The 25,129-nt window shown below is 60.8% G+C and overlaps 2 protein-coding genes across 7 annotated transcripts; both read left to right on the forward strand.

Moving 5' to 3' along the window:
* Positions 1-874: 874 nt before the first annotated feature.
* On the forward strand, positions 875-8,237 carry STOML2 (stomatin like 2). Its single transcript, XM_090037529.1, has 10 exons — positions 875-1,033; positions 1,247-1,369; positions 2,495-2,594; positions 3,808-3,866; positions 4,647-4,748; positions 5,492-5,626; positions 6,198-6,342; positions 6,771-6,850; positions 7,512-7,640; positions 7,953-8,237. The coding sequence occupies exons 1-10, from the start codon at positions 989-991 to the stop codon at positions 8,082-8,084; spliced, it is 1,050 nt and encodes a 349-aa protein (XP_089893655.1). The 5' UTR covers positions 875-988; the 3' UTR covers positions 8,085-8,237.
* PIGO (phosphatidylinositol glycan anchor biosynthesis class O) lies at positions 8,232-24,652 on the forward strand. Of its 6 annotated transcripts, XM_090037528.1 has the most exons (12): positions 8,232-8,384; positions 8,434-8,590; positions 8,844-9,325; positions 10,993-11,136; positions 11,744-11,867; positions 12,469-12,628; positions 13,060-13,233; positions 13,956-15,510; positions 16,711-16,914; positions 17,212-17,405; positions 17,816-17,886; positions 18,308-24,652. In XM_090037528.1, the coding sequence occupies exons 1-12, from the start codon at positions 8,306-8,308 to the stop codon at positions 18,426-18,428; spliced, it is 3,465 nt and encodes a 1,154-aa protein (XP_089893654.1). In that variant the 5' UTR covers positions 8,232-8,305; the 3' UTR covers positions 18,429-24,652. The 6 variants fall into 6 exon arrangements, 5 of the variants coding, with proteins under 5 accessions (XP_089893654.1, XP_089893650.1, XP_089893653.1 ...); XM_090037524.1 differs by lacking the exon at positions 8,232-8,384 and having other exon boundaries at positions 8,548-8,590; XM_090037525.1 differs by lacking the exons at positions 8,232-8,384; positions 8,434-8,590 and having other exon boundaries at positions 8,730-9,325; positions 12,469-12,568.
* Positions 24,653-25,129: the final 477 nt, after the last annotated feature.

Raw genomic sequence — 25,129 nt, forward strand, 5'->3', positions numbered from 1 at the left:
AGCGCCCCCTACTGGCCTGCCACAGTCCCCATAGCAGAGCACAGGCATCGCTGCACCCACGCAGTCCCTGCCCACCCTCTCCATGATGCCTCCAGTCTTGGAGTCCCCCCGTCCCGGTGTCTGTCCCATGGGCTCCTGGCTGCAGCAGCGATGCCGTTTTCCAGATCTCCAACCTAAACCCGCTTTGCTGCAACTTCAGCCCGTTGGTGCGCATCCTCTCAGCAGCAAGAGAGAAGCGCTGCTTCCCCTCTTCTCTCTGGCAGCCCTCCAGTGTTTGCAGGCTGCTCTCGTGGCCCCTTGTCAGCCCTTTGTCCATCGGCATGGACATGCCCTGCTCCAGCAGCCTCCCACGCCCCAGAGCATCCTTGTTGCTGCCTCTGGCCCCTCTCGAATGTCTCCACGTCCTTCACAAACTGCGGGGCGCAGACCCGCACGCAGTATCCAGATGATGCCAACCTCCAGATGATGCCAACCCAGTACTGAGCCGAGGCACCACCACCTCCCCTGTCTTGCACCTAATGCTGCTGTGGATGAGGCCCAAAACCACACTGGCCTTGTGTACAACTGCCCCGTTGCCCCGCAGGGCTGGATTAACACCCCCTGTACACAGGACAGGTTCATTGTGCCCATTACACAGGTGGGAAGACCGAGGCTCCGAGCAAGTGAAGGCTTGAGCTGGGTCAGGGAAAAACCCAGGCGTCCTGGCTCCTCCCCCCGCCCAATCCGGTTGCTCGCTATTGCACGACAGCGGAACGCCTAACGAGCGACTTATTTCACGGTGGGGGGACGAATATTACCGTCGTACTAAGGGGGCCGGAAGTGCCCTCGGGAGACGCATTTCGTGGACGGACCGACCGCGATCTTGCCGGCTCCGTCCTTCCGGCGCATACAGGAAGTGTTTCTGGGGGGCGCGTTGCTCCGACGCAGCCGCGCGGGAGTCGCTCTGCGCGCCGTCTCGTTGGTCGCAAGTGCCCGGCGGGAGGCGGTGATGCTGGCTCGGAGGGCGCTCGGGGCCGGGCGGCTTCTGCTGAGGGTGAGGGGCGGGGGGCAGGCCTGGGTCAGGGACTGGGGGGCTGTGGTGCGTGGGGGAGGGACACGGGGGCGGGAGGGGCAAAGTGCCTGTGGGGGCGGGGGTGGGGCAGCGGGCTGTCGGGGGCAGGGAGGATTATAGCAGGGTGGGGGGTCGTGGCAGAGGTCCTACCAGGCCTGACCGTGGCACCGTCTCCTTCCTTCCCTCCCTGCACAGAGCCCGTGGCGGGCGGCGTCCACGACGTCGGGGCTGCCCTTCAACACGGTGGTGCTGTTTGTGCCGCAGCAGGAGGCCTGGGTGGTGGAGCGCATGGGCCGCTTCCACCGTATCCTGGACCCTGTAAGGAGCCGCTTTGCCTGGGACCTGCGATGTCCACCCCCCCGCCCCCGGCAGCCAAGCCCGAGCTCAGGCTCCTGCTGCTGCTTGTCCCACCTCGCTGCCGTCGTCCCTGAGGCTTGTAGCTGCCTCTGGAGGGGGCAGGAGGGATCCTCGCACGCGTCTCCAGTGCCCCCGTCCTGTCTGCTCGGCAGTGCCTGGGACGGGGCTGGGATGTGGGGGCTGTTGCCACAGGAGTCGAGACCAGCCCCCCTTGCCTGCGCTGTCCGGGGGAGGCTGCATCCCGCCCTCTGCATGTGGCCCGTGCCTGGTTGTCATCCTCCCTCCTCCACTGCAGCCTAGGTCCTGTCTGTCCAGGGCTCCCCATTCCCTTGCGGGTGGATCCTTGGCTAGGGAGAGACCCTGGCTGCTGAGGCCTTGTGCTGCGGTGACCCATGGTGCGGGTCTCGCCTCCCTCCAGCTCCCTTACTGCAGCCCGGTTGCACCGGGATCTTGCTGGGCAGGCCACACTTTGTTCCCGACCCCAGGACTGTGTGTGATAAGCACAGATCAGGGCAGAATCAGCTTCCCCCCATCCCCACCTTGTTTGTGGATGAAGTTTGTGCTACCACATCAGTGTGGTTCACACGGTGTTAACATTAACAACCTCTGCAAGCCAGTTCAATCACTGGGGCACCGCACTTTCTGCCTGCGCACCTGATCTTGCTGGTCTTCTCTCTGCTGACACCTGGTTTAGTCTCGTCTCACCACTTCCTGCTGGCTGCCTGCCTTCTGTGCCTGCTGCCCCCTGGTTAAACTGAGTCCTCGGCCTCTGGGCTCCTTATGCTCTCAGCAGCTGGTAATGCTGCAGGCATGGAAGTGGCTTCTCGGTAGGGGACATAAGGGTTGAAAGGCAGCATGTGGGAAACTGAGCCCAGCCTGTAGCCTCGTGCCTGGGGCAGGTGCTTTGCACATGCTGGAGTCTGCCCTGCTGTGCAGCTGTGGGTAGTGGTGGAGACTCATAGATGCTAGGGTCGAAAGGGACCTCAACAGATCATGACCCCAATGATCCCTGGCTCCGAAGTGTGTCACCATCTGCCCAGATGCTGGGATCCAGGCTCTAACTGCCACTTCCCTGCTCCCTTCCAGGGCTTGAATTTCCTCATCCCGGTGCTGGATAAGATCTGCTACGTGCAGAGCCTCAAGGAAATTGTCATCGATGTCCCGGAGCAGTCGGCTGTCACCCTGGGTGAGCAGCAGCAGCCCTCTCCTCCCCCCTCCAGGGCCAAGGGAGCTGTGGTGGGGGGAGGTTGGTGTATTCCTGGCAAGTGTGGGATACTCCACCCTGGTACATCTGAATCTGACCTTGTCTGTAGAACTCGAGGTGCAGAGAACAGCATGGCCCTTTGGGCTCCCATCTCCAGCCTCCACCTTGCTGGATCCTCCCTAGTGCTCAGCCTACTCTTCTCCACGGGCTCTTGACCTTTCAGACCGTTCCTCCCCTCCCCCCATCCCCAGGGAGGTGAGCCACCATCTCCAGCACTTGCTGACCAAGGGCCTGCGGAGCACGGCACTGCTTTGAGGACATGTTTTCAGGTGCCTGGTGCAGGGTTTCGGCTGCTGGGAGGCTGGGGCCAGCAGTCAGCCTTCTGGAGTCCAGGTGCAATGTAGAAAGGACAACCTGTAGTCATGGGCAGTAGTGAAAAACTCCGAGGTTTATTGTTGCTGTGACTGCATTAGCTGGGCCTGAGCCCTGCCCCTTGTCTCCCTTGGCACCTGGCCCCTCCAGTACCTGCTGGCAGGGCACCTCTGGCATCTGCCTCTCTCCTTGCCCTCCACGCTAGTTGTCCTCGTTCCCACCTGCTCTGCCATGCCTGTGCTTTATGATGCCTGTCCCTCCCCATGGTGCCTGCATACTCGGACACCAGCACTTGCTGAGCCCCCCACTGCCTCCCCCCTGTTTAGCTCCTGCTGCTGTCTTCTCCTCACATTTCCCCCCCCCCCCAGTTACTTTCCCCTTGCAACTCCAGCCCCTGCTCCAGCCGGGGGCAGAAGCACAAAGCATGTGCAGCCTCCAGCCTGGTCTCATAGCAGCTGTTGCATTGGTGGCAGCTTCAGCTCTGGCTCCAGAGCCAGAGCTGCCGCCACTGCTGTGAAGCTAGATCCAGAGGCAGCCTGTGCTCCATGCTCCCTGCTCCAGCTGGAGTAGGGCCCCAGCCAGAGCCGGAGCTGCAGTGGGGAGGGAGAAACATGGCGGGGGAAAGACCTACAGGAGTAGGTTTTGTTACATACCGTAAATAGCTTATTTTAACCTCCCATCCGTGTTTATCAGTTACTTGGCCCTTTACTACAAGCTGCCCCTAGCTGGTTCGGGGGAGAGAAGCGTATAACCCTGATGAACGTGTGATTGTGTCAGAAGATCCCCTGCCCCAGTAACCACTTGCTCCCCTCTCTCCCGGCAGATAACGTCACACTGCAGATCGATGGTGTGCTCTACCTGCGCATCATGGACCCTTACAAGGTACCTACCTTGTTCCTGTGGGGCTCGGCCTGGCCACGTAGCTGGCTGTGGGCCTGGGGGAGTCCCTTTGTGCCTCCTGTTCTGCATTGCTGTAGCTGCTTGTGCGAAGGACTGCAAAGGGGACTGAGGTCATGGAAGGAGCCAGGCCTGGAGCAGGGGAGGGAAGGCTGGGGCCAGGCCCCCACCCAATCTACTGCTGTTCCAAGCTTCCTGCATGGGGAAGTGGGGGGCCACACGTGCTCCTCTCCTCATCTTCTCCTGTGGGGACTCTGCCTGGGGCTGGTGTCCCCTGCCCCTTGTGTCCTGGACCAGATCCTCTGCCCTAGCCTGGAAGCAGCAGCCACGCTCCCTGCTGGGCTGGGCATCGGCCTGAGCCCTCTGTGCATGGGCTGGCCAGTGCTGCACTGAGCCACCTGTGGGCCCTCAGCAGCTGGTAGGGGCCAGGAGAGCGGGCACTGCCTGCCATTCCTGCTGTTCCACTCCTCTTGCGGACAGCCCATGCTTGCTGTGCATGGAGGGGGCTGGCAGGGCTGGGTATTGCTGCTTTAAGTCCAGTAGACACCCACTCTGGGGCCAGGGCTCTGCCATACGCCCCCGTGGGGCTGCCTGTTTCCTGTTCTCGTCTGAGCACTGCTGCATGCATCTCCGTGCTGTGCTGTGCTCTGGCATGAGCATTTGCCTTTGCTGGGGAGAGGTGGGCCCTAACAACACCCCTCCCAGCAAGGGAGGGGGGTTGTCGACCTGCAGGGTCTTACTGAATGCTGTGCCCTCCCGTTCCAGGCTAGCTATGGGGTGGAGGACCCTGAGTACGCTGTGACGCAGCTTGCCCAAACCACCATGCGGTCTGAGCTGGGCAAGATCTCCCTCGACAAAGTCTTCCGGGTGAGTTGGGTGCTGGGGCTGGGGCTTGGACCCAGGGGTGGGAGGGAGCTGGATAGTTTCCCTAGGTCCTGAATGGCAGGGCCTCCAGCCCAGCTGCAGCGTGCTCTTTCTTGTGAGACCCATTGGCCTGTGAGGCTGGAGAGAGGTGGCAGTGGGGGAGGGACGGTCTGTACCGAGGCAGCAGCAACAGCTGCACCCATCTTAGGCTGGGCCCCTGAGTGTCCCTAGTGGTGATTGTCCTGCTAGGAGGAGGGATCTGGTCCCAGGAAAGGTGAGGCAGAACCAACAGCATTCCCAGAGCCAGTGGGGGTGGAAGGCGCCCAAGCCCCTCCACATCCAGCATCAAAGCTTGCTTCCCTGGGGCCCTTCCAGCCAGTCTGTATGCCCTGGCAGGGCCCAGCCATGGGGGCTCCTGTGCAGTAGGTGCCATTCTTGGTGCACAGCTGGGGTCTGGAGAGGCCCCGCTGGGCTGTGCTGCCAAAACTGCAAGGCATGGCTGCCTCAGCTCTGGGCTCTTCATGTCAGGCCTGGAGTCATTTATGTTTAGTGGTACCTCTGCTGGACACTGTCCAGTCCCTGTGTAAGTGGGGCCTTGGCCCCATGGGAGACATCTGGAAGGTGCAGTCAGTCCTGCCTTGGACCCCCTCCCCTTCCCCCTTGGGGCTGTGTTCTCTGGGAGAAGGCCTGGAGGGTTCCCCCTGCCCCTCTCACCTGGCTTTCCCTGCCTGCCCCCGCAACCCCAGGAACGGGAATCCCTCAATGCCGGCATTGTGGATGCCATCAACCAGGCTGCAGATGATTGGGGCATCCAGTGCTTGCGCTACGAGATCAAGAACATCCACGTGCCGCCCCGTGTGAAGGAGTCCATGCAAATGCAGGTCAGCCTCTACGCACATAGGTGCTGGAGCCAGAGCTGGCTCTGCCCTCACGACCCCACCTTCTGTTCCCTGAGGGTTGGGGAAGTGGGTCCTCATAGCTCTGACTGGTCCCAGCAAAGCAGCAGTGGCTCTGCTTGCTGCCACTTGGCTTTAGGTGCCATGAATGCCTGCCAGCACCCGTTGGTGGCAGAAGGCTGGCAGTGTGCCAGGAGCAGCCCTTCAGGGCAGCAGGAAGCTGCCCTCGGTCCCTTTCAGAGCCCTGTGCTACCCAGCGTGAAATCACAAGTGCAGCCTATGGCATGAGCTGCCTGCTCACTGTCCACTGCATAAGGTGGGAGTGCAGCAGCCCAGGCCGAGCTGGGCAGCAAGCACTGCGTCAATGGCTTGGCTGCTCCTCACTGCAGTGCCCAGGCTGAGTCAGGCTGGGCTGCCCAGGGCTTCTCAGGTCCCTCCCAGGGTTGCCTCCTGTGCCTTGCTTACAGCAGGTCTCTGCAGGGAGATAGGCCCATGCCTCCCCCAAGGAGGGGGAGCCACGCTTCCTGCAGCCACCAACCCCAGCACTTCCTCACAGGTGGAGGCCGAGCGGCGGAAGCGGGCGACGGTGCTGGAATCGGAGGGGACGCGGGAGTCTGCCATCAACGTGGCTGAGGGACATAAGCAAGCGCAGATCCTAGCCTCCGAGGCCCAGAAGGCCGAGCAAATCAACAAAGCCTCTGGTAATGGCCTGGGCTGGAAGTGCACTAGGGGTTCCATAATGCCCCCTATGGGGCTGCCCCATCGAGGTGGGGAGAGCTCAGACCTGCTTCCTCCAGCAGCAGCAGGTTCTCCCACATGCCTGGGTGGGAAAGGAGCCGGGGTCCCTGGCTGGCATCACCCCAGGCCCCTGTCTTACTGGCTGCCTGGAGCCTGGTGTCACAGGGCATGCAGCCTGTGCGTGGCTGGTGCTGCTGAGCCACAGTCTAGTCCAGGCTGAGGCACGGAGTGGGCACCTTACCTTGCTGTGGCCTGGGCTTTCCTTTGGCTCGAGCCAGATGCTGCCCTTCCACAGAGCAGGGCCCAGCCACCTACCAGTGGCTCCAGGGGTGTCAGGGCTCTCCCTGCACTGGTGCTTCCTCCCCTGCTGATTCCCCCTCTCCCTTCCCAGGAGAGGCCAGCGCCATTCTGGTCAGAGCCAAGGCCAAGGCTGAGGCAATTGAACTCCTGGCGGCTGCACTGACAAAACACGTGAGTGTGTGTTTTTGGTGGAGGGAGGTGAGGAAGTTGGGGGCTGCTGCCGTGCTGCATCAGGCGCATCCCAGTATCTCTATGGCAGGGACTGCAGGTGGCAGGGGGTGGTTATCCCCTTGGTAGCTGCATGACTCACCCCAGGCGCATGTGTATGTGGGTCTCTTGTTTGCAGGGTGCCTGGAGGCCCCCAGGGAAGGTCCCATGGGCCAGTGCTGGACACCCCGTGTGTTTGGGACACCCCCATGCTCCCACCCTGGGTTTTGGAGACGCTGCTGTTCCCTGGCAGCAAGGCTGTGCTATGGGCTCCTACTTGACCTTTGTGCTGCTCTGTCGGGAGGTTCCCTGGTCATCCTCGTGTGGGGGGGAGGGAGCCAGTCCATAAAGGCTGCTAATATTGGCTGGGGGTTACCCAGCTTTCCCTTTCCAGGTCCCTTTTGCTCTCCTTGGCCTAGGAATCCTGAGCCTGTGGCTTCCCAGCCACTCAGCCATGCCCCCCTCATCCATGCAGTAAAGCACGTGGGGGCTTCACCTTCCCATCAGCTGTGACTGGGGCAGAGCAAGGAGTGCTGGTCCTGCGGCATGGCTGGGCAGCACCTCGTGCCCTTGTCGGAGGAGCTGCTTTTCCCCAGAACATGACTCTGCCCCGCTTCTCTTGCAGAACGGCAACGCGGCCGCCTCCCTGTCGGTGGCTGAGCAGTACGTGAACGCCTTCTCCCACCTGGCCAAGGACACCAACACCGTTCTGCTGCCCGCCAACACCGGCGACATCACCAGCATGGTCACCCAGGTCAGCACGGCCAAGGCCTGGCACGCGGGTTGGGAAGGCTGTGGGAATGCAGCGCCTCACGTCCTCGTGGGGAACAAGTGAGCCCGAGGCTCGGAGCAGGAGGCTTCTGGGTGGGAGTCACCATGGCCTGGCTCAGCTGCTGACATTTGGACTCCCACCTGCACGTTCTGGGGCTTGCTGGGCACCAGGCCGCTGCTGCTGCCCTGCCCCAGGCAGGAGGCTGGGCCTTCCTGACCACATGCTCGAGGCTGGAAACCAGGCCTCTGCTCGGGATTCATTTCTCCCACCTGACGGCTGTTTCCCTCTCCCTAGGCTCTGGGCATCTATGGTGCCTTGACCAAGCCGCATGCTGTGAAGCCCCCGGAGCTCTCACTGCCTGCCCCTGACGTCCCGAAGCCCCCCAGCGTGGAGCTACCCGAGTCCGAGCAGCGCCAGTCCAGCTAGCAGGGCCTCGGGTGCCAGAGCGCTGCCCTCCCCCCTTAAACACTCTCCTACGTTTCCTTCCTGATTTTTTTAATTTGGATTGAATCATGTAATAAAGGCAGTGGCTCCGGGGCCCGTATCCTTGCGGGCCCGGGGCCGTCTGTGCGACGTCAAGCCCTGCATCTGCTCTGCTGTAGTTGGCGGGGAGGGCTGCGAGGGGAAAGGGCTAGGGCCGCACTTGGATGCTCCGGGCCGAGCTGCTTGTCCCCGATAAGCCAACGGAAGGGACCGGAGGTGGCCGCGGGCCCTGCTCCCTGCGGGGCGGCCGAGCTCGGCCACCAGCGCGCCCCGGCCCCGGCCCCGCGTGAAGCGCCCCGGGTCCTCCCGCGCTGCAGCGCCGGGCGCTGTCGCCAGGGGGCGCAGGGGATCCGCGGGCGCCGCTCTTGCCCCGGGGGCGGGCTGCTCGTAGCGGCGCCACGTGACCGGCGGCGCTTCCGGGTGGCGCTGCTGCGCGCGCGGGTGCCGGGGTGAGGGGGGCGCGGGGCCGGCACGAGGGGCCTGGTCCGGGGGAGGCCCGCGGGGGGCGGGGCTTGTTGGGGGGACTCGGGAAGAGCGGGGTCTGAAGGAAGAGGGGAGGAGCTTGGGGAAGGGGGCGGAACGGGAAGAGCAGGGCCTGGTGGGCGAGGGGCGGGGCTTGGGGAGGGGCGGGGCGTAATGGTTGGCGGGGTGCCTCTACCTCTGTTCCCTAGGACCCCGCACTGACCCTTGCCCTGCCCCTAGGATGAGGCGCTGCCCGGTGCTGCTGTTCCTGGCCTGGGCCGGCTTTCTTTTCCTGGCCGGCCTGTGGCTCTTCGCCAGCGGGTTCCTGCTGCTGCGGGTGGAGCTGCCCCAGCGCAGCGCCTGCACCCCCTCGCCGGCCCCGGCCGCGGCCCTGGCCGTAGGCTCGTGCTGGCTGCCACGGCGCTTTGCTCGGGCCGTACTGGTGCTGGTGGACGCGCTGGCCTTCGAGTTTGCTCGCTTCGAGGAGGCACGGCCGCGCCCGCGGCCCTATGAGAACAAGCTGGGCGCCCTGCACCACCTGGCGGCCACCCAGCCCCACTACGCCCGGCTCTACCGCTTCCGCGCTGACCCACCCACCACCACCATGCAGCGCATCAAGGGCCTCACCACCGGCTCCCTGCCCACCTTCGTGGACGTTGGCAGCAACTTCGCCTCCTACGCCATCCGCGAGGACAACCTGCTGGCCCAGCTTGTGCACAACGGTGCGGGGAGGGGCGCTGGGTGGGAGTGCTTAGGGCGGGTGGGTGTGCAGCCACGAGGTCATCCTCCATCTTAGGTGCTTGTACGAAGCGCACGCCCATCTGCGCACACGCACATTTGTGTGTGTGCGTGCCTGCATGCAAGTATGCACATGTGTGCCCACATGCATGTACGGGCGCGCATGTATTGCTGTACACACACGTGTGTGCATACACATGTATGCATACGTTCATATGCAGACGCATATCTACGTGTGTGTACAGATGCATGCATGTACACACGCATGCATGCACACGTGCATATCTGTACACACGTGTATGCATGGCTTCGTGCCCTGTCTGGGGGAAAGCTGCTTTGCTGGCACTCTTCTGTTGCTCTTAGTTGTTGAGGTGCAGTCCTTTCCCCCTGCTTGATGAGTTAACAGGTTTGGTCTCTCCCAACCCTGATCCCTGAGCTTGGGGATGAAATCAGGGACAGGAACCAGGGGGAGAATGTCCCCCCCTCGATACTTCCAGGGGCCTGAGCAGGGTGCAATGGGGTTACACTTGAGTGTCTCACAGGGGAGGGGGGTCTGGCCGTCAGTGCTTTAGTTCAGGTGTGAGCTGCTGCAGCCGCCACGTTCAGGCTCTGTATGAGTTCATGTTGGGGTTCGTGCCACATACAGGTTCTGCCCCAGGCGCACGGCCTCATGTTGGGACAGTTGGGTGCAGCCAGGGCCACAGGGAGGAGGGCAAGAGGAAGGTCTGGATCTCGGCAAGGCTGTTGGAGGAGGGTGCTGGTCCCATCCCAGATGCCTCCAGCGCAGGTGGGGGAAGTGCCCCAGGCACCATGTAATGGGGATGGTCACGGTCATCCTCATCTGCAGGATGACCTGCCCCTTCCAACTCCCTGTTCTTGGCATGGCAGAAAGAGGGAGCTCTCAGTTATCAGCTTTCCAGCCCAGTCTCACCCTCCTCCTGGTGCTGGGAGGGGATGGGCACCTGGCATGTCTGATGTGTCCTCCAGCTGGTCCGGGTTTTGCAGTGGGGAATGCGACCCCTGCCCTGAGGAGTCTTTAGGTAGGAGCAGACACAGGACCAGCTCTCCCGGGCTGGCTGTGGGGACAGACACGATGGCCAGACTCACCTGAGCAGTAGCTTTACCCTGGGGGTGGTGACCCCGTGTTAGGCTGTAACCATTGAGAGACGCTGCTGGGGCCGGGTAAATTCTCTGAGAGGCGCATTGGAGACTCCCAGAGCCTGGAGGCCCCTGGTTCTGTTCAGTGCTCTCACCTCTCTGTTGTCTCTCACCTGATGTTTGGGGCAAGGTCTGGCCTGGCCTGTCACAGCACCGAGCCCAGCAGCTGCCTCATTACAACTACGTAAATCATATGTGTCCTTTAGTGTGTTCAGTCTTTGGTCTCTTGCAGAAATGGCCCATAAGAGGGACCCTTTGTGCTGCACTGAGCGTGCGCTACAGGCACTACTAACAGGGCTGAGCTCTCCCAGCTGGCTGGGCGTAGGCCTGAAGAACAGCTCTGGGGTGCTGCTGACCTTGAGCCCAGGCTGGGGTGGAGCTGGGGTCCCCGTGCTGTTCTGGGCCTGTCCAGACTCCTGGGATTAGCACAGGAGGGTGGGGAGCATCCCGGCACCCTGCAGGTCACAGTGCTAACTCCTGTCCCTTTCCACAGGGAGGAGAGTGGTGTTCATGGGGGACGACACATGGGACGGGCTGTTCCCCAAGATGTTCTCTCGCTCCTACTTCTTCCCGTCCTTCAACGTGAAGGACCTGCACACTGTGGACGATGGCATCCTGCAGCACCTCTACAGCACAGGTGAGCACCTGTTCCTTGGGGCTGGGGCTGTGCCCACGTCGGGTGATGAGCCTGGCCCAGGTTGGGGGTGACCCACCTGCCCAGAGTCTGTTATGGGGTCTGGGGGCTGCCGTGTTCTTCTGAGAGGGACGTGCTGCTCCTGGCTTGGGAGAGGCCTGCAGCTGGGCTGGGCGGGGAGGGGGGTTCTTCTGCATCTGCATAACATGATGGCCTGAGGGGCCTGGGTGCCTGCTCCTTGTGGGGAGAGGGAGGTTGAGTTTGTCCTTAAAATGATCTCCCTTCCTGATGCTGGAGGAGGAAAGAGAAAGGAGTGGGGTGGGGGCTGCCTCTGCTTCTGTGGGGCTTGCTGTAGCTCCCACAAGGTGACAAGCACTCCCTGAATGCAGGGCAGGGGGCAGTGTCCTCAGAGAGCTCACGGCAGCAAAGAGAGATTGGGTAAAGGTGCCCGGGGACCAGCCAGAGCCACAGCACCCGTGGTTATTCCCCTTCAGTGGGAAACACTGGGTGTCCTGCCCCGTCCCAAGAGCCTGAGGGTGACAAGGGGGCACCCAGCTGGTGGGAGAGGGTCACCCCCCACCTCACATCCCCCACCTCTCTCGCTGTGCAGTGGATGGAGGGGACTGGGACCTGCTGATCGCCCACTTCCTGGGCGTGGACCATTGTGGGCACAAGCACGGGCCTGACCACCCAGAAATGGCCAAGAAGCTGACCCAGATGAACGAGATGATCAGGTGACCGGAGGCCAGGGGAGGGGAGGGGATGCCAGCTCACTGTGGTGCCTTCAGGACCCTGATTTTCAGATGGGGATACAGGGTCCCTGCATCCCCAACCCATTTCATGGAGCCTGCATGGGGCAACTCGTGGTCTCATGGGGAGCCTGGGTGGCCTTTGTGGGCTGAGGAGCAGGGAGCACATGCTGCAGCATAGTGGTGGCTTTGCAAGGCGACAGACGAACCCCCAATGGCAGCACACAGAGCCCTGGGGTTGCCTCTAATGGGGTCACAGTCAGCCACGTGCTCTTAAATCACTGGGGATTGAGTCAGTCCTGGCCTGCTGTCCCAGGACCCTGCGCAGGGGAGCGAGCTGGGTTAGAGCTGTAGGTCAGAACTGGAGCCTGCGGGAGGGCATGTGGAGTTGGCTTCTCCATGCCTGCAGTGACAGCAGCCCCCAGAAAGCACAAGCACTGTGGAGCCGGTGCTAGCGGGTGCAACAGCTAGTGCAGAGGCTGACGGCAGAGAGAGAACCCAGGAGTCCTGGGTCCCTGTTAGGGTCTGGGGACCCATAAGGCTGTTCCTGTGGGAAGTGGTGATGGCTCATTGCTCTCCCGTACAGCTCGCTGGTGGATCATCTGGAGAACGACACACTGCTGCTGGTGGCAGGTGACCATGGCATGACGGACACTGGGGACCATGGGGGAGACAGCGAGAAGGAGGTGAATGCGGCGCTCTTCGTGTACAGCAAAACGCCGCTCTTCCGAGCTGGCCCACCAAAGGTGAGAGCGGGGCAGCATGCACACAGCCTGAGGCCCCCAGCCCTGCCAGGCAGTGTCCAGCCAGGGCTGTGGCCCTGGGTCATGGAGCTGTTACAGGTAGCCCAGCCTGTCTCCACACACAGGCTGCAGGGGATGATTTGGGAGGGGAAGTGAGGTATGTGTTGGCTGTGACTCCAGGAAGGGTGTGTTGGCTGTGACTCCCACTCCCCCTCTGGAGCATCTCCAGGGATTGAGCCCCTCTGCTGCTCTTGAGCTGCCCCCCATCTGTCCTGTGCAGGGGGGGGTGGCCCTGAGGCCCTGCAAGTCACCAGTGAGGACCCAAAGGTGCAGCACCAGGGGTGTCCCAGCTCAGGGGATGCTGAGCACGAATGTACCAGCAACCTCAGCCTGTGGACGTGCTCAGCAGCCATGCCCTTCTCTTGTTGCCTCAGGAGCCGGAAACTGTCCCACAGGTGAACCTGGTGCCCACGCTGGCCCTGCTGCTGGGCGTGCCTATTCCCTACAGCAGCATCGGAGAGGTGATGGCCGACCTGTTTGAGGGGGATGGGGACGCTGTCACCGCTGCACTCAGCCAGCTTGCAGCATATCATGTCAATGCCAAGCAGGTAGGGCAGGGATCTCCTTGCATCACGCACCGGCTGTCCTTCCCACCCCAGCGCCTGGGTGACAGGCATGTAGACCTGCCCAGGGTCACTGAGGCGGCAGCAGCACTGGAACCCAGGTGTCCTGGTGCCCACTCTTGTTATGGTCCTAGGTGGCTCCTCTTGCTCTCTGTTGGAAGGAGCCTTTTGGACCCCGCGCTGTTAGGAGCACCTTTTGGAAGGTGCCTGCTTCAGACGTGCCTGGTAGTTAGATTGTAAAACATCCCCAGAGCCCATGTCCAGGGGGCTGGACCAACTGGCCAGTGATATCACTGGGGCATTGCTGTTGGCCAGGGGAGTTTCCAGCAGGTGCCGCAGGAGTGGGTGTGAGACCTGAAGCTGCTTGGGGATGTCATCAGTGACCTAGAAGGAAACAGGTAGTGGCTGCTAGTGGAGCATGTGGCTGGCGCAGGGCTAGTAGTGCGATAAAGAGGAGGCAATCACCTCACTCAGATGTGTGCTTCCCTGTGTCTGGGAACAAGGTGTGTCCTGCACCTACAGGCTGGGGCTTGGAAGGGAGCAGGATGCTTGTGCCAAGTTGCATCCAGCTTCCATGGGACTACATAGGGACAGGTTGTGCAGCTGAGAGGCAAGTGCTGATGATGCTTTGGGTGCAGTATAGTGCCTGGGGGAGGCAGGAGGGAGCCAATGCCCCTGCAACTGCTGACAGACCCCGTCTCTCCCAGGTGGACCGCTTCCTGGACTCCTATGCGCTGGCTGCCCAGGACCTGCCTGGGAACCGGCTGCAGCAGCTGAAGGAGCTGTTCACCGCGGCAGCAGAGGAGCATGCCCAGCTGCTGGCCCAGGTGCAGGAGGGGCTGCTGGCGTTGCCGGAGCTGGAGGCCCAGCTGGGGCGGCTGCGCAGCCACTTCCAGCACTACCTGCAGGAGGCACGGGCTGTGTGCACAACATCCTGGGCCCGCTTCCACCCTTTCCGCATGGTGGCCGGCTGTGCCCTCATTGCTGCCTCCTGCTTGCTTTGCTACATCGCCTCCGAGCTGGCCAGTGCCCTAGACTTCTACCACCACTGCTTCTACTCACTGTTTGGGGGCCTGCTGGCAGGAGCTTTACTGGGATGGGCCCACGGGGACCTGGACCCCATCTTGGTGGCGTCATGGGTAGCTGCAGCCTCCCAGCTGGGCTTCTTTTGGCACTCGTGGAGCCAGCGGCCGCGGCGAATCCATCTGGCTAGTGTCCGGCCACCGGTGGCCAGCATGGGGCTGTGGCAGAGGCTGCGAGCATGGCTGGAGCCGGCTTTGCCCCTGGGCATCCTAGCCCTCCGCTGTGGCGCTATGTTTTCAGACAGCTTTGTGATAGCTGAGTCCCGGGTGGTCCCATTCCTCCTGGCTTCCCTGGCCATGCTGTGGGTGGGGAAGCTCCACTGGGATGGCCAGCTGAGCACCCCCCCAGATGCCCCCAAGCAGCCCCCAGGCTCCCTCTCCTGCCATAAGGAGAGCCGGCCCTTGCTGGGCCTCCTGGCTGCCCTGCTGGTTTGCTTGCGCCTCTCGAGCCTCTTCCACCAGTGTCGTGATGAGGTGCTGCACTGCCAGCCCTCGCCCTGCTTGGCGCCGCTGTCCAGCCTGCGCAGCCCCCAGGTCAAGAATCTCTGCTACCTCCTGTGCGTGGCCTCGCTGGTGGGGCTGGTGTATGCAGTACGGCGCTGGCTGCGCCACTACGGCAACCTCAACAGCACCAGCCCTCTGGTGCTCTTTGTGCGCTGGGGCTTCCCGCTGATAGCCTTCTGCATTGCCTGCTACTGGGCCGTCACCTCGGGCACCGAGGACACGCTGGGTAAGCTGCAGGAGCTGGTGCAGGCCGCGCTGGTCGCCTTCCCTCGTGCTGTCTATGGGCTGGTGGCTACGGGGCTGCTGCTGGTGCTGTGGAAGCCGGTGACAGTGTTCGCCCAGGACAATCGGGCTGCAGCCGGACCCATTGTGACCCCCTACCAGGGGGCACCCAGCTCCCAAGCCGACCTGCTGCACGTCATCTCACAGATCTACAGGAGGATGCAGGAGTCCCTGAATAGCCAGCTGGAGGGTGGGAGTCGGTGGGCAGCAGTGGCTGCCTATGGGCTGGGCAGCGTGTACTCGGCTGCGCTGATCATCACCCTCACGCTGCTGGGCTTCTTCCTGCTGCTGCTGCACAGCGAGCGCATGAGCCTCTCCTTCCTGCTCCTCTTCCTGGAGGCCTTCATACTGCTACGGCTCCATGTGTCTGCCATGAGCCTGGCCGGCGAGGCGGGTGAGTCAGGTGCTGGGATCGCCTGGGCAGCCGCCTTTCTTGGGAATCAAGGAGGGCCCCTCCCCAAGCAGGTGGTGTCAGCAGTCCCCTCTTCCCAGGCGGGGAAGAGGGGACTGCTTGATGATCTGCTCAGGTCCCTTCTGACTCTACCAGCTATGAAAGGGAAGGGGAGCCCCAGCTATCCCGAGCTGGGTCGTGTGGCTGTGAGAGCAGCCCCAGCCCCAGCGTGGGTCAGAGGCCTCCCAGGCTGTGGAGAGCTTTGTAGCCCCTTGGCTGGGTGGGTAGGGACCATCAGGGCTTTCTGGATGCCCTAGGCTGGACTCTTCTCCTTTCTTGAAGGAGAGGTGAGCAGAGGGACTCCGGTGTCACTCCCCTTGTCTAGGTCATCCATGCATCATGCCAGGATGCTGTCCCAGTGCCCAGTCCTGAAAGACTCCTATGATACGGCCCTAGGCCCAGTACTTAGTGGCACAAGCTCAGCAAGGGTTATTACCCCCAGAGCCCCTTATAACACACACAGCCGGTGTCCTAAGGCCCCGGGATCCGGGGGCCTCAGTCCCTCCTTTATGCAGCTGTCACCTGTGTCCACAGTCATCCTTGTTCCCACCACAAGATAAGATGTTCCAGCTAAATAGGGAAATGTGCTGACCACATCACTTCAATCCTGGTACATCTCAGCCCTCCTTTGCTGTTGAGCCCAGGGGTGAGGGGCATGGCCTCTGCATGAGAGCTTCCCAGACTTTCAGTGCTGGAGGCTGCAAGGGAGAGAGAAACGGGAAAACCCTGGTCAGACCCCAGTCTCTCTCTTCCAGCCTCTGTTCTCTGCTGCTGTGTGACATGGCAGGTGGGGCAGATTTGACCTAGGGATTGACCCAGCACATGGCAGCTTTTTTGGGGGGGGTCCAGGCCAGTCTTACTAGGCCTCCTGACCCATTAGCCTTTGGCGAAGCCCACACAGCCTGGTTTTCCCAGTGCCTTTTAATCTAGTGCATGTAGCAATGTGGGGTAGTGCCCAGTTCTGCTCAGCAAGCTCTGCTTTCTGCAGAGTCTTTACATGAGCTGTGCGTGCAGCAGTTGAGGACCGTGCTAATGCCTTTTCCAATGAAGCCCTTGGCAGTGAGACGGGGTTAGCATGTGCCTTGTCTGGGTTAGGGGAAGCATCTCAGAGGTCTGCTCCTCACCCTGTTCTCTCTCTCTCAGAGCCCTTTGTGGTCCCCTGGAACGCGGTGATCGCCTGGGTCCTCGCCACCGCCCAGTTCTTCTATTCCACAGGCCACCAGCCCATCTTCCCCGCCATCCACTGGAACGCGGCTTTCGTGGGCTTCCATGAGGACCATACCACCCACCTGGTACCTGCCCTGCTGGTGGCCGCCAACACCTTTGCTTCCCATATCCTTTTTGCAGGTAAGTGGATTTCTTCTTGGGTGCCAGGGAACAGGACCTCAGTCTCTTTCCCAGCCTCCCAGGCTGGCTGTTGGGCTCAGTGCTGCAGGAATCAGCTCGGGACATGGCAGGGGGCCTTCTTGGGCCCCCAGCAGAAGTGCAGCTCTCCAGTCAGTCTGCAGACATTTCTGCTCTCCTGGGTGGGGCTGGGTCCGAGGTGTCATCAGTCACTGGTAATGATGGACTGCAGTCCCTGCCTCCAGAACCCTGTGTTGCCGGGACTCTCGTCAGCTCCCCGTGCCTTTGTCCTTGAGGTAGTTGGCTGCCCCCTGCTCCTGCTCTGGCCATTCCTGTGCGAGACACGCGGCTCCCGGCGGAAGAGGCTGAAGAAGGACCCTCAGGATGAGGAGCAGGAGCCGCTCATGGAGATGAGGCTGCGGGAAGCCCCGGAGAGGTTCTCAGCCATGCTGCTGCAGCTGGGGCTCAAGTACCTTTTTGTCCTTGGCATGCAGGTAACGGCAGGGCCAAGCCCCCCTCACTGGGCAGGGGGCGGTCAGGGAGGAAAGCAGTCTCCAAGTGGTGGGGTCCAGAGAGTTAATGACCTGCTGCCTGCCTGCACAAGGTGGTTATGAGCCTGTCTGGGGCCCAAGGACACGGGGGAGCCGTGGTATAGCTCCTGGAGGCATGGCAGCTGTGGTAGCCTGCAGGGTGGGAGAGTGGGGAAGGAGTGATTGGGTAGTGCTGAGCTCCTCACCTCGGCAGAGGGATTCTCTGGCTGCTGCTTCAGGCCCAGCCTGGCTGCGGGCTGTCCTCATGGCCCATCTGAAATGGCTCTGGGCAGCCAGGGCTCTGCACAGTTGGCAGCTATGTGGCTGAGAGAGGCTCCTCCATGGTGACTCTGCCTCTCCCTCTCCTCCGGCAGCTCCTGGCCTGTGTCTGCACTGCCATGATCCTCAGGAGGCATCTCATGGTCTGGAAGGTCTTTGCTCCCAAGTGAGTCCCTGAGGCTGCTCTGGGCAGGGGGGTTGGTCCCTTGTTCTGGAGGGGAAGGAAATGAACACTTGCAGGCCGTAGCTCCAGTGGGGGAACGTCTCCATATCACGGGAGAAGTGCTGGGGAGGAAACAAGTGACCCTCATGGAACAGCTCCCAGGTGCACTGGCTGCTCACTGATGAGGGCTGAGCAGTGACCTTTCTGTGAGCTTTTGAGGGCCATGGCCTGCGGGATGGGGGAGCTGGTAGGGCTCCTATAGTCTTGCATCCCTGGCTGCACTCCCATCATCTGTGGGGCTGGGGGGCTGTATGCTCCTGGGTGCTAGAGGGCTGTGGGCCCCCAAGGTGGAGGGAGCCAGGGCGGCCATGTCTCCCACAGGGTCCCGGCTGCAATGCCATCTCTGTCCCCATCCTGCCTACAGGTTCCTCTTTGAGGCGCTGGGCTTCGTGGTGAGCTTCGTCTGCCTCCTGCTGGGCATCTCCCTGGTGCTGCACGTGGACTGTGCCGTTAGTGCCTGGTACAGGCAGCTCGAACCCAGGTAGCAGCTGAGCCGCCGGGAGGGAGCAGGGAAACCAGTGCATCTGTCGCCTCCCTGCTGTGTGGGGCCTGCAGGGACTTGGCAGCCTGGGCTGCTCCTGCCTCCCTGCTGCAAGGGGCTGCCAGTCGGCTTTTGCTCGCAGAATGCGTGAGCACGGAGCTGGGTGTCTTTTCCCCCTACGCTGGGGTTGGAGGCCGGCTGTCTGCCCTGGTGATTGAGGGACCAGCTGCGTGGGGGAAGGACACATCAAGCATGTCCCTGAGCTGATCAGTGAGGGGCAGCGCAGCCTGCAGTGGCCACCATGGGCCAGCCAGGCTTTTGAAGAGGAGGACCTGTGAAGCGCATGCAGCCTTGGAACTGCTTCCCCAGCCTGGCGGCAGCTGCTTCTATGACACTGCCACCCCTGTCTGCTGCCCGGGGTGAGCTCTGGCCCCACCAGCCCTTCTTCCTTGTCTTCCTCAGCCCGTGGAAGGGCTCTGCATGTGTGCACCCCTGGGTTTGTGTGCATGGGTTTGTAGCTGGAGAAGCCTGCCAGGTGCAGGGTGGCAGGGCCCAACTATGGTCTGTGTGGCACTGCTTCTTGAGATGCAGCTCAGTTGGTGGGGGAGGGGACAGCCGAGTTGAGGCCAGTGTGCCCTGGGCAAGGCCCTCTCTGAACCAGTGACCCCTTTTCCACCTCCTCAGATCCCAAACCAGCCCCAACCGCCAGCTCCAGAGCCTCTAGCAGGGCTGTCTAATAAGTCATATCCACCTGGCTCCTCGATACTTCTGGCCCTTGTCATCTCCCCCTGCGGTGGGGAAATGATCCTGGAAGCCGCACAGGGCAGGACAGAGCTTGGAAGGGGCTGTCTCTGCTGGCGGGACCCATGGAGTCGCCCACTTGGCCCACCCCACACACAACTTGCTGACACTGCTGGGGAGAGCAGCCAGATCTGGCTTCAGCTCCACAGCTGTACCAATGAGTGTGTGGTGCAGCCAAGGGCCCCCTCTTGCCGTGGCCACAGTGCTTAGCTCTTTGCAAGGGAGTTGAGCTCTGTACTTGACTTCTGGTGGGCAACGCACAGGGTCACCTGCTACGGGGCTGTTCTCTGCAGTGCCCAGCTGCTCCTTCAGCTCTTGCATGGTGTGAGTAGGGGCCTCTCTGAGCATCTTCCTCTGCAGTGTGGGAGCGCCTTTCACTGTGCAGCCACTGCCTGACTTCTGCCCAGCCTCAGCAGATGGTACTGGGAGCTCTGAGGCTGTGGCTGGCTTGACATCCCTGCTGCTGCCGGGACTGTGCTGTGCTTTCCCCTTCCCAGCACAACTCATCATTGGACAGCCAAGCCCTCTGCAGCCTGGGTCTGGGATCTCGGGGCACCTGGCACATGTGAGTGAGCACTGCCCCCAGCATGCCTGCTCCCATCAGGGCTGGATTACCCCACACCCAAGGCATGCGTAGCTGCGACTTGGGCACATCCACGTAAGGAAGCAGTGGCTGAACCCAAAAGTCCTGGCTCCACAAGATCCTGTGCTTGGCACTTGCTAGCAATGAGGTGGGGACATGTCCCAGGCTCTTTCCACCCCCCTGGCTTGAGGGAGAGTCCTGTACAACTGACCTAGACTCTTAAACTCCATGTTACCTTTAGGCTTTTTAGGGGTATGAGCACTGACGTGGGAGCTCAGTCTCCCCAGTTTTCCAATCAGTGTAATGGGACCCCTCACCGGAGAGGGCTCCTTAGACCCTGCAGTCGTGCCAAGAAGCCCCCAGCTGAATGGGGGCCTTGTTGAGCCAGTCCCTCCTGAGAGGCGGACTAGGCTTCCACACCAAAGATTTCATAGATTTCATAGACATTAGGGCCGGAAGGGACCTCGGGAGATCATCGAGTCCAGCCCCCTGCCCAAAGCGCAGGAAGTTAGCTGGGGTCATAGGATCCCAGCAAGATAAGCATCCAATTTGCTCTTGAAGGTGTTCAGTGTAGGTGCTTGAAGCACCTCCGCTGGCAGACTGTTCCAGACCTTGGGGGCTCGGACAGTAAAGAAATTCTTCCTTATGTCCAGCCTGAAACGGTCTTGCAGGAGTTTATGACCGTTCGACTTCGTCATCCCTTGGGGCGCTCCGGTGAACAAACGTTCCCCCAGATCCTGGTGGCCACCCCTGATAAACTTATAGGTGGCCATCAGATCACCCCTGAGCCTGCGCTTTTCCATGGCTCTCAGCCTGTCATCGTAAGATCTGTTTTCCTGACCGCTGATCATGCGCGTGGCTCTCCTCTGGACTCTCTCAAGCTTCTCCACATCCTTTTTGAATTGCGGAGCCCAAAACTGGACGCAGTACTCCAGCTGCGGCCTCACCAAGGCCGAGTACAAGGGGAGAATGACGTCTCGGGATTTGCTCGAGAAGCATCTGTGGATTCAAGCCAGCGTTTTGGTCGCTTTGCTAGCTGTAGCATTGCACTGCAGGCTCATGTTCATCTTGTGGTCAATGATGACCCCCAAGTCTTTCTTCTGTAGTGCTATCCAACGTAGCACTGCTGAGCCTATAAGGATGCTGCAGGTTTTCCTCCCAAGGTGGAGAACCTTGCATTTTTCGGTGTTAAACACCATCAGGTTACTCATCCGCCCATTTGTTGAGCCTGCCCAGGTCAGCCTGGATCACCCGCCTATCTTCTGGCGTGGATGCTTTGCCCCAAAGTTTGGTGTCATCGGCGAACTTGGCCAGTCCACTCCTGACTCCAATGTCCACATCGTTAATGAAGATGTTGAACAGTATGGGTCCAAGGACAGAGCCTTGAGGGACCCCACTGGTCACAGGGCACCACGATGAGTGACTGCCATCGATTACAACCCTCTGGGTCCGACCACGGAGCCAGTTTCCCAGCCAGCGGATCGTGGTGGAGCCAAGGCCACAACTGGGCAGTTTGGCCAAGAGGTGATCATGGGATACCAGATCAAAAGCTTTTTTGAAGTCAAGATATGTGACATCAATTTCTTCTCCCTTGTCCAGGTGATAGGTCACCTGGTCGTAGAAGGAAATGAGATTGGTCAAGCAAGACCTACCCGCAGCAAACCCCATCACCCGGATCTCCCTGTCCCATAGCAGGCATGGGCGTCCCATGGGACTGATGAAAGACTGACGCAAAGTACCTATTTAATAGGTTGGGTTTTTCCTGGGCGTCAGTTGTCAGTTGCCCCATCTGGTTCAGCAGGAGTCCAACGTTGCCCTTGCTTTTCCTCCGGCTCCCCACATACCTGAAAAAGGACTTTTTGTTGTCCTTGATGCCTGAAGCTAGTTGGAGTTCAGTTGCAGCCTTGGCTTTCCTGGTTTGCTCCCTGCAGGACCAGACCAGTGCAGAATAATCCTCCTTGGAGGTGAATCCCATCCTCCATCCTTTGTAGGCTTTCCTTTTTAGCCGCAGGAGGTCCGCTAGGTCCCTGGAGAGCCAGGGGGGCTGCTGTGCCTTCTTGCTGCCTTTCCTCCGTGTTGGAATAGATTTAGCTCGTGCACTGAGGATCGCTTCCTTGAGAAGCAACCACTCTTCTTGAACTCCCCTCTCCCTGGGGTCATGGTCCCTGAGGGCCTGACCGACAAGCCTCTTGAGCTTGTCAAAGTCGGCTTTTCTGAAGTCAAGGACTTCTGTGTTGCTGACTGACTTGCCAGCTTTACGGCGGATGGTGAAGGTGATCAGGTCGTGGTCGCTGTCACCCAGCTTCCCATCGATCACTAGGTCGCCGATTAGGTCGTCCCCCGTAGCCAGTACCAGGTTGAGCAGCGCTTTGCCTCTCGTTGGCCCACAGACTTCTTGAGTCAGGTAGAGGTCATCCACACACGAGAGAAAGCTTTGCGACCGCTCGGATTTAGCTGAGTGATCTTCCCACGAGATGTCCGGGTAATTGAAGTCACCCATGACCACCAAGGTCCTGGAGCAAGCAGCCTCAGTCAGTTCCCGGGCGAACTCCTGGTCAAGCTCAGGACTTTGAGTGGGAGGTCTGTAGTAGACTCCCACCGTTGTGTCCCCTGTGCCGTATTCCCCATGAATCTTTACCCAGAGGGTCTCTGGCTGTCCATGCGGGTCACCAACATCAGCTTGCAGGGACGTGTAGCTTTCCTTCACATAGAGAGCTACACCCCCGCCCCTTCTGTCAACACAATCCCTCCTGTACAGGGTATAGCCCTCTATACCCGTGGTCCAGTCATGGGTGGAGTCCCACCAGGTCTCCGTTATCCCAATGACGTCATAATTCTTTGCACTGAGCAGGAGGACGAGCTCCTCCTGCTTGTTGCCCAGGCTCCTGGCCTTAGTGTACAGGCAGGCAAGTGTGTCCTTGGGGGCTCTTGCCTTGCCCACAGATTGTGCCAGGGCAAAGGCCTTAAAGCCCGGCGGTTGTGCAGCACGCCAAGAGCCAAGGCTGCACTCGTTGCTTGTGCTAGTGCCTAGCCTCCCCCTGAGCCTGCTGGCTGCCTTGGGAAATGACAGGCAGTCTCCGCTGAACCTGGGGGCACAGGGTGCCAGTTGCTGCCATGAAATTAGCTGTGCTGGTGGTTTAAGCTCTGGGGCTGACATGCAGAGGAGGGAGGCAGTGGGCCAGCCACAGGCAAGGCTGAGCATCCCCTGGAGCATCGTGCTGCTGCTGTCCTACTGCCAGCTTTCACCTGTCCCTGGAATGGGGTAGAACTCCCTGCAAGCACCCCCAAGCAGAGCCAGGGTCGCCCCCAGGCAAGGATGCAGTGGGTGGGAACTCTGGACAAGGCCCAGTTTCCTTGTGGGTGTCTGTGCACTGTCCCCCAAGGCACAGCTTGCAGAGACCCCCCTGTTTCTGGGGTGCAGGAGCAGCCTGTCCTCTGCGCTCCAGATGGGCCGGGATGGTACCAGATCCTGCAATCGTGGCTAGATAATGCATTTCAGTGCATTCCTCAGCCCGTCTGGTGATGCTGGAAAGGTCTTTTCACATCCTCAGTTTGCTGCTTCTTGCCGGTGTCTGCAGAATAGGGTCAGTCCTGGCCCGGCCACTGCTGCCCGCTTTGCTCTGGTAGAGGGTGGCCGGATGCTCCTTGGCAGTGACCCTGCCTGGCCATGGTGGGCTCTGTCCATCTGCACAGGAATAAGACTCCACTGCAGCCCCTCCCCGGTGCAAGCCCAGCTGCCAGCAGGGATGGTTGGGAGGTCTTGGTGCGTGCCTATTTTGTACAGCCTGGAAATCTTCAGAGATCCCACTCCCCTGCAGGCCTGGGATCAGTGCCAAATGGGTTGCCAGGCTATGCCCAGGCTTCTGTCCTGCCTGGCTCGTGGCACCAAGGGCTGAGATTTGCACTGATTCCCCAGGGTGGCGGATCTCAGCACTCAGCCCCTTCCCTTCTGCTCGTTCCTTTCTGCGAAATGGTTTGATCATCTTTGCAAAGCGCTCGCCTGGCTGCTGCTGCCCCAGGGAGAAGCCAGGCAGGCCAGTGTGCAAAGTCCACTGCTAGGGACCAGGAGTCACCTTGTCTCCTGGCTGGAGAGCAGTACAGGGCACCTGCTTCTGCCTTTGCGTGCCTCGAGTTCCCTGTTGCTCTGCCGCACTTTGAGAGCTCTGCATGCAGCTGGCTGCCAAGGGGCTGCACTTTCCCGGGCAGCTCTCAGTATCCGCTTGTCCCTTCCTTTGCTCCTGTGGTGACCTCACCCCCTAGGGGGAGGTGATTCCTGTGTCTGCCAGTGAGAGGGTCCTGGAGGGGCGAGGTGGCTGCAACCTGCCCCGTCTGGGCTCCCCTCTGGGCTGCTTCCATCCTCCAGAGCCCTTTGGTTTGTGCTCTGGATGGGGGGCAGGAAACTGGTCGGCCCTGCTCCATTCCCAGCTCTGCAGCTGAGTCACTGTGATCCCCTGCAAGTCATTTCACCTCTCGTGCCTCAGTTTTGCCTCTCTGTAAAATGGGGATACTACTGACCTACCTCACAAGGGGTGCCGTCAGGCAGGATCATCTGTAAAATGCATGGAGATCCTTACAGATGGGGTTGGAGAAGGGTAGTTATCACTAAGGTTATTTAATTTTTCCCGAATAATTTAATCGGTGGTGGAGAAGGTTTGCTTAAGGCGTTTGACTGTTGCTATCTCCTACATGGATCCAGGTTGGGTAAAGGATGGTTCTGGGGCCTGGCTGCTCCCAGCTGGGCCCCCACTGGTGACCTGCCCTCCAGCAGAAGCAGAGGTGACTGATTGAGCCTGGGTCCGTGCTGCTGCAAACTCAATCGTTGCAAATAAAATGTGAGATCAAAATCAGGGAGAGACTGCATCTTCCTACTGGGTCTGCTGGGACCAGCCCATCACAGGGCTAAGACGTTACTCACAGGGAGTGGGGCACAGTCCAAAGGAGGTGAAGGGAAGGGCGCGCAGCGGTCGCCTCACAAATGCAGCCGCATGCACAAAGGTCCTGTGTTAAGCTTGGAGAGGGGAAGAAAGCAGGGAGTGAGGGGGCCAGGAGCATGGCTGTGAGCACTCTTTGGGGAAGAGGGGAGCCCTCAGGGGATTCCCTGAGGCTGCATAGCCTGCTGCCCCCAACCTAACTGGCCCCAAAACTGCATTAAAAGTAGAAGAACCATGACGGGGGATTGCAAAAAGGCTCCTTACTGCAGCTCAGCCCTGTCTGTAGCAGGCAGAGGGGGTCGGGCCTGGGTTAGCCCTTGCTCACGGGGTCTGTGCTGCACAGGCCAGACTCGGGACCTGGCTGCTCCTCTCTGACGCACTGAGCAGGTT

Source organism: Crocodylus siamensis, chromosome 3 (genome assembly GCF_052110815.1).
Source record: "Crocodylus siamensis isolate JL-2025a chromosome 3, ASM5211081v1, whole genome shotgun sequence".
NCBI classification, from domain to species: Eukaryota; Metazoa; Chordata; order Crocodylia; family Crocodylidae; genus Crocodylus; species Crocodylus siamensis.

Excerpts from the sequence above, each read along its gene's own strand:
- STOML2 (XM_090037529.1), top strand. The coding sequence starts at position 989 with ATGCTGGCTCGGAGGGCGCTCGGGGCCGGGCGGCTTCTGCTGAGG. Across the intron at positions 2,595-3,807 it reads GCAGTCGGCTGTCACCCTGG|ATAACGTCACACTGCAGATC; the intron begins GTGAGCAGCAGC and ends CTCTCCCGGCAG. Across the intron at positions 7,641-7,952 it reads TCACCAGCATGGTCACCCAG|GCTCTGGGCATCTATGGTGC; the intron begins GTCAGCACGGCC and ends CCCTCTCCCTAG.
- PIGO (XM_090037528.1), top strand. The coding sequence starts at position 8,306 with ATGCTCCGGGCCGAGCTGCTTGTCCCCGATAAGCCAACGGAAGGGACC. Across the intron at positions 11,868-12,468 it reads CAGATGAACGAGATGATCAG|CTCGCTGGTGGATCATCTGG; the intron begins GTGACCGGAGGC and ends TCTCCCGTACAG. Across the intron at positions 12,629-13,059 it reads TCCGAGCTGGCCCACCAAAG|GAGCCGGAAACTGTCCCACA; the intron begins GTGAGAGCGGGG and ends TTGTTGCCTCAG.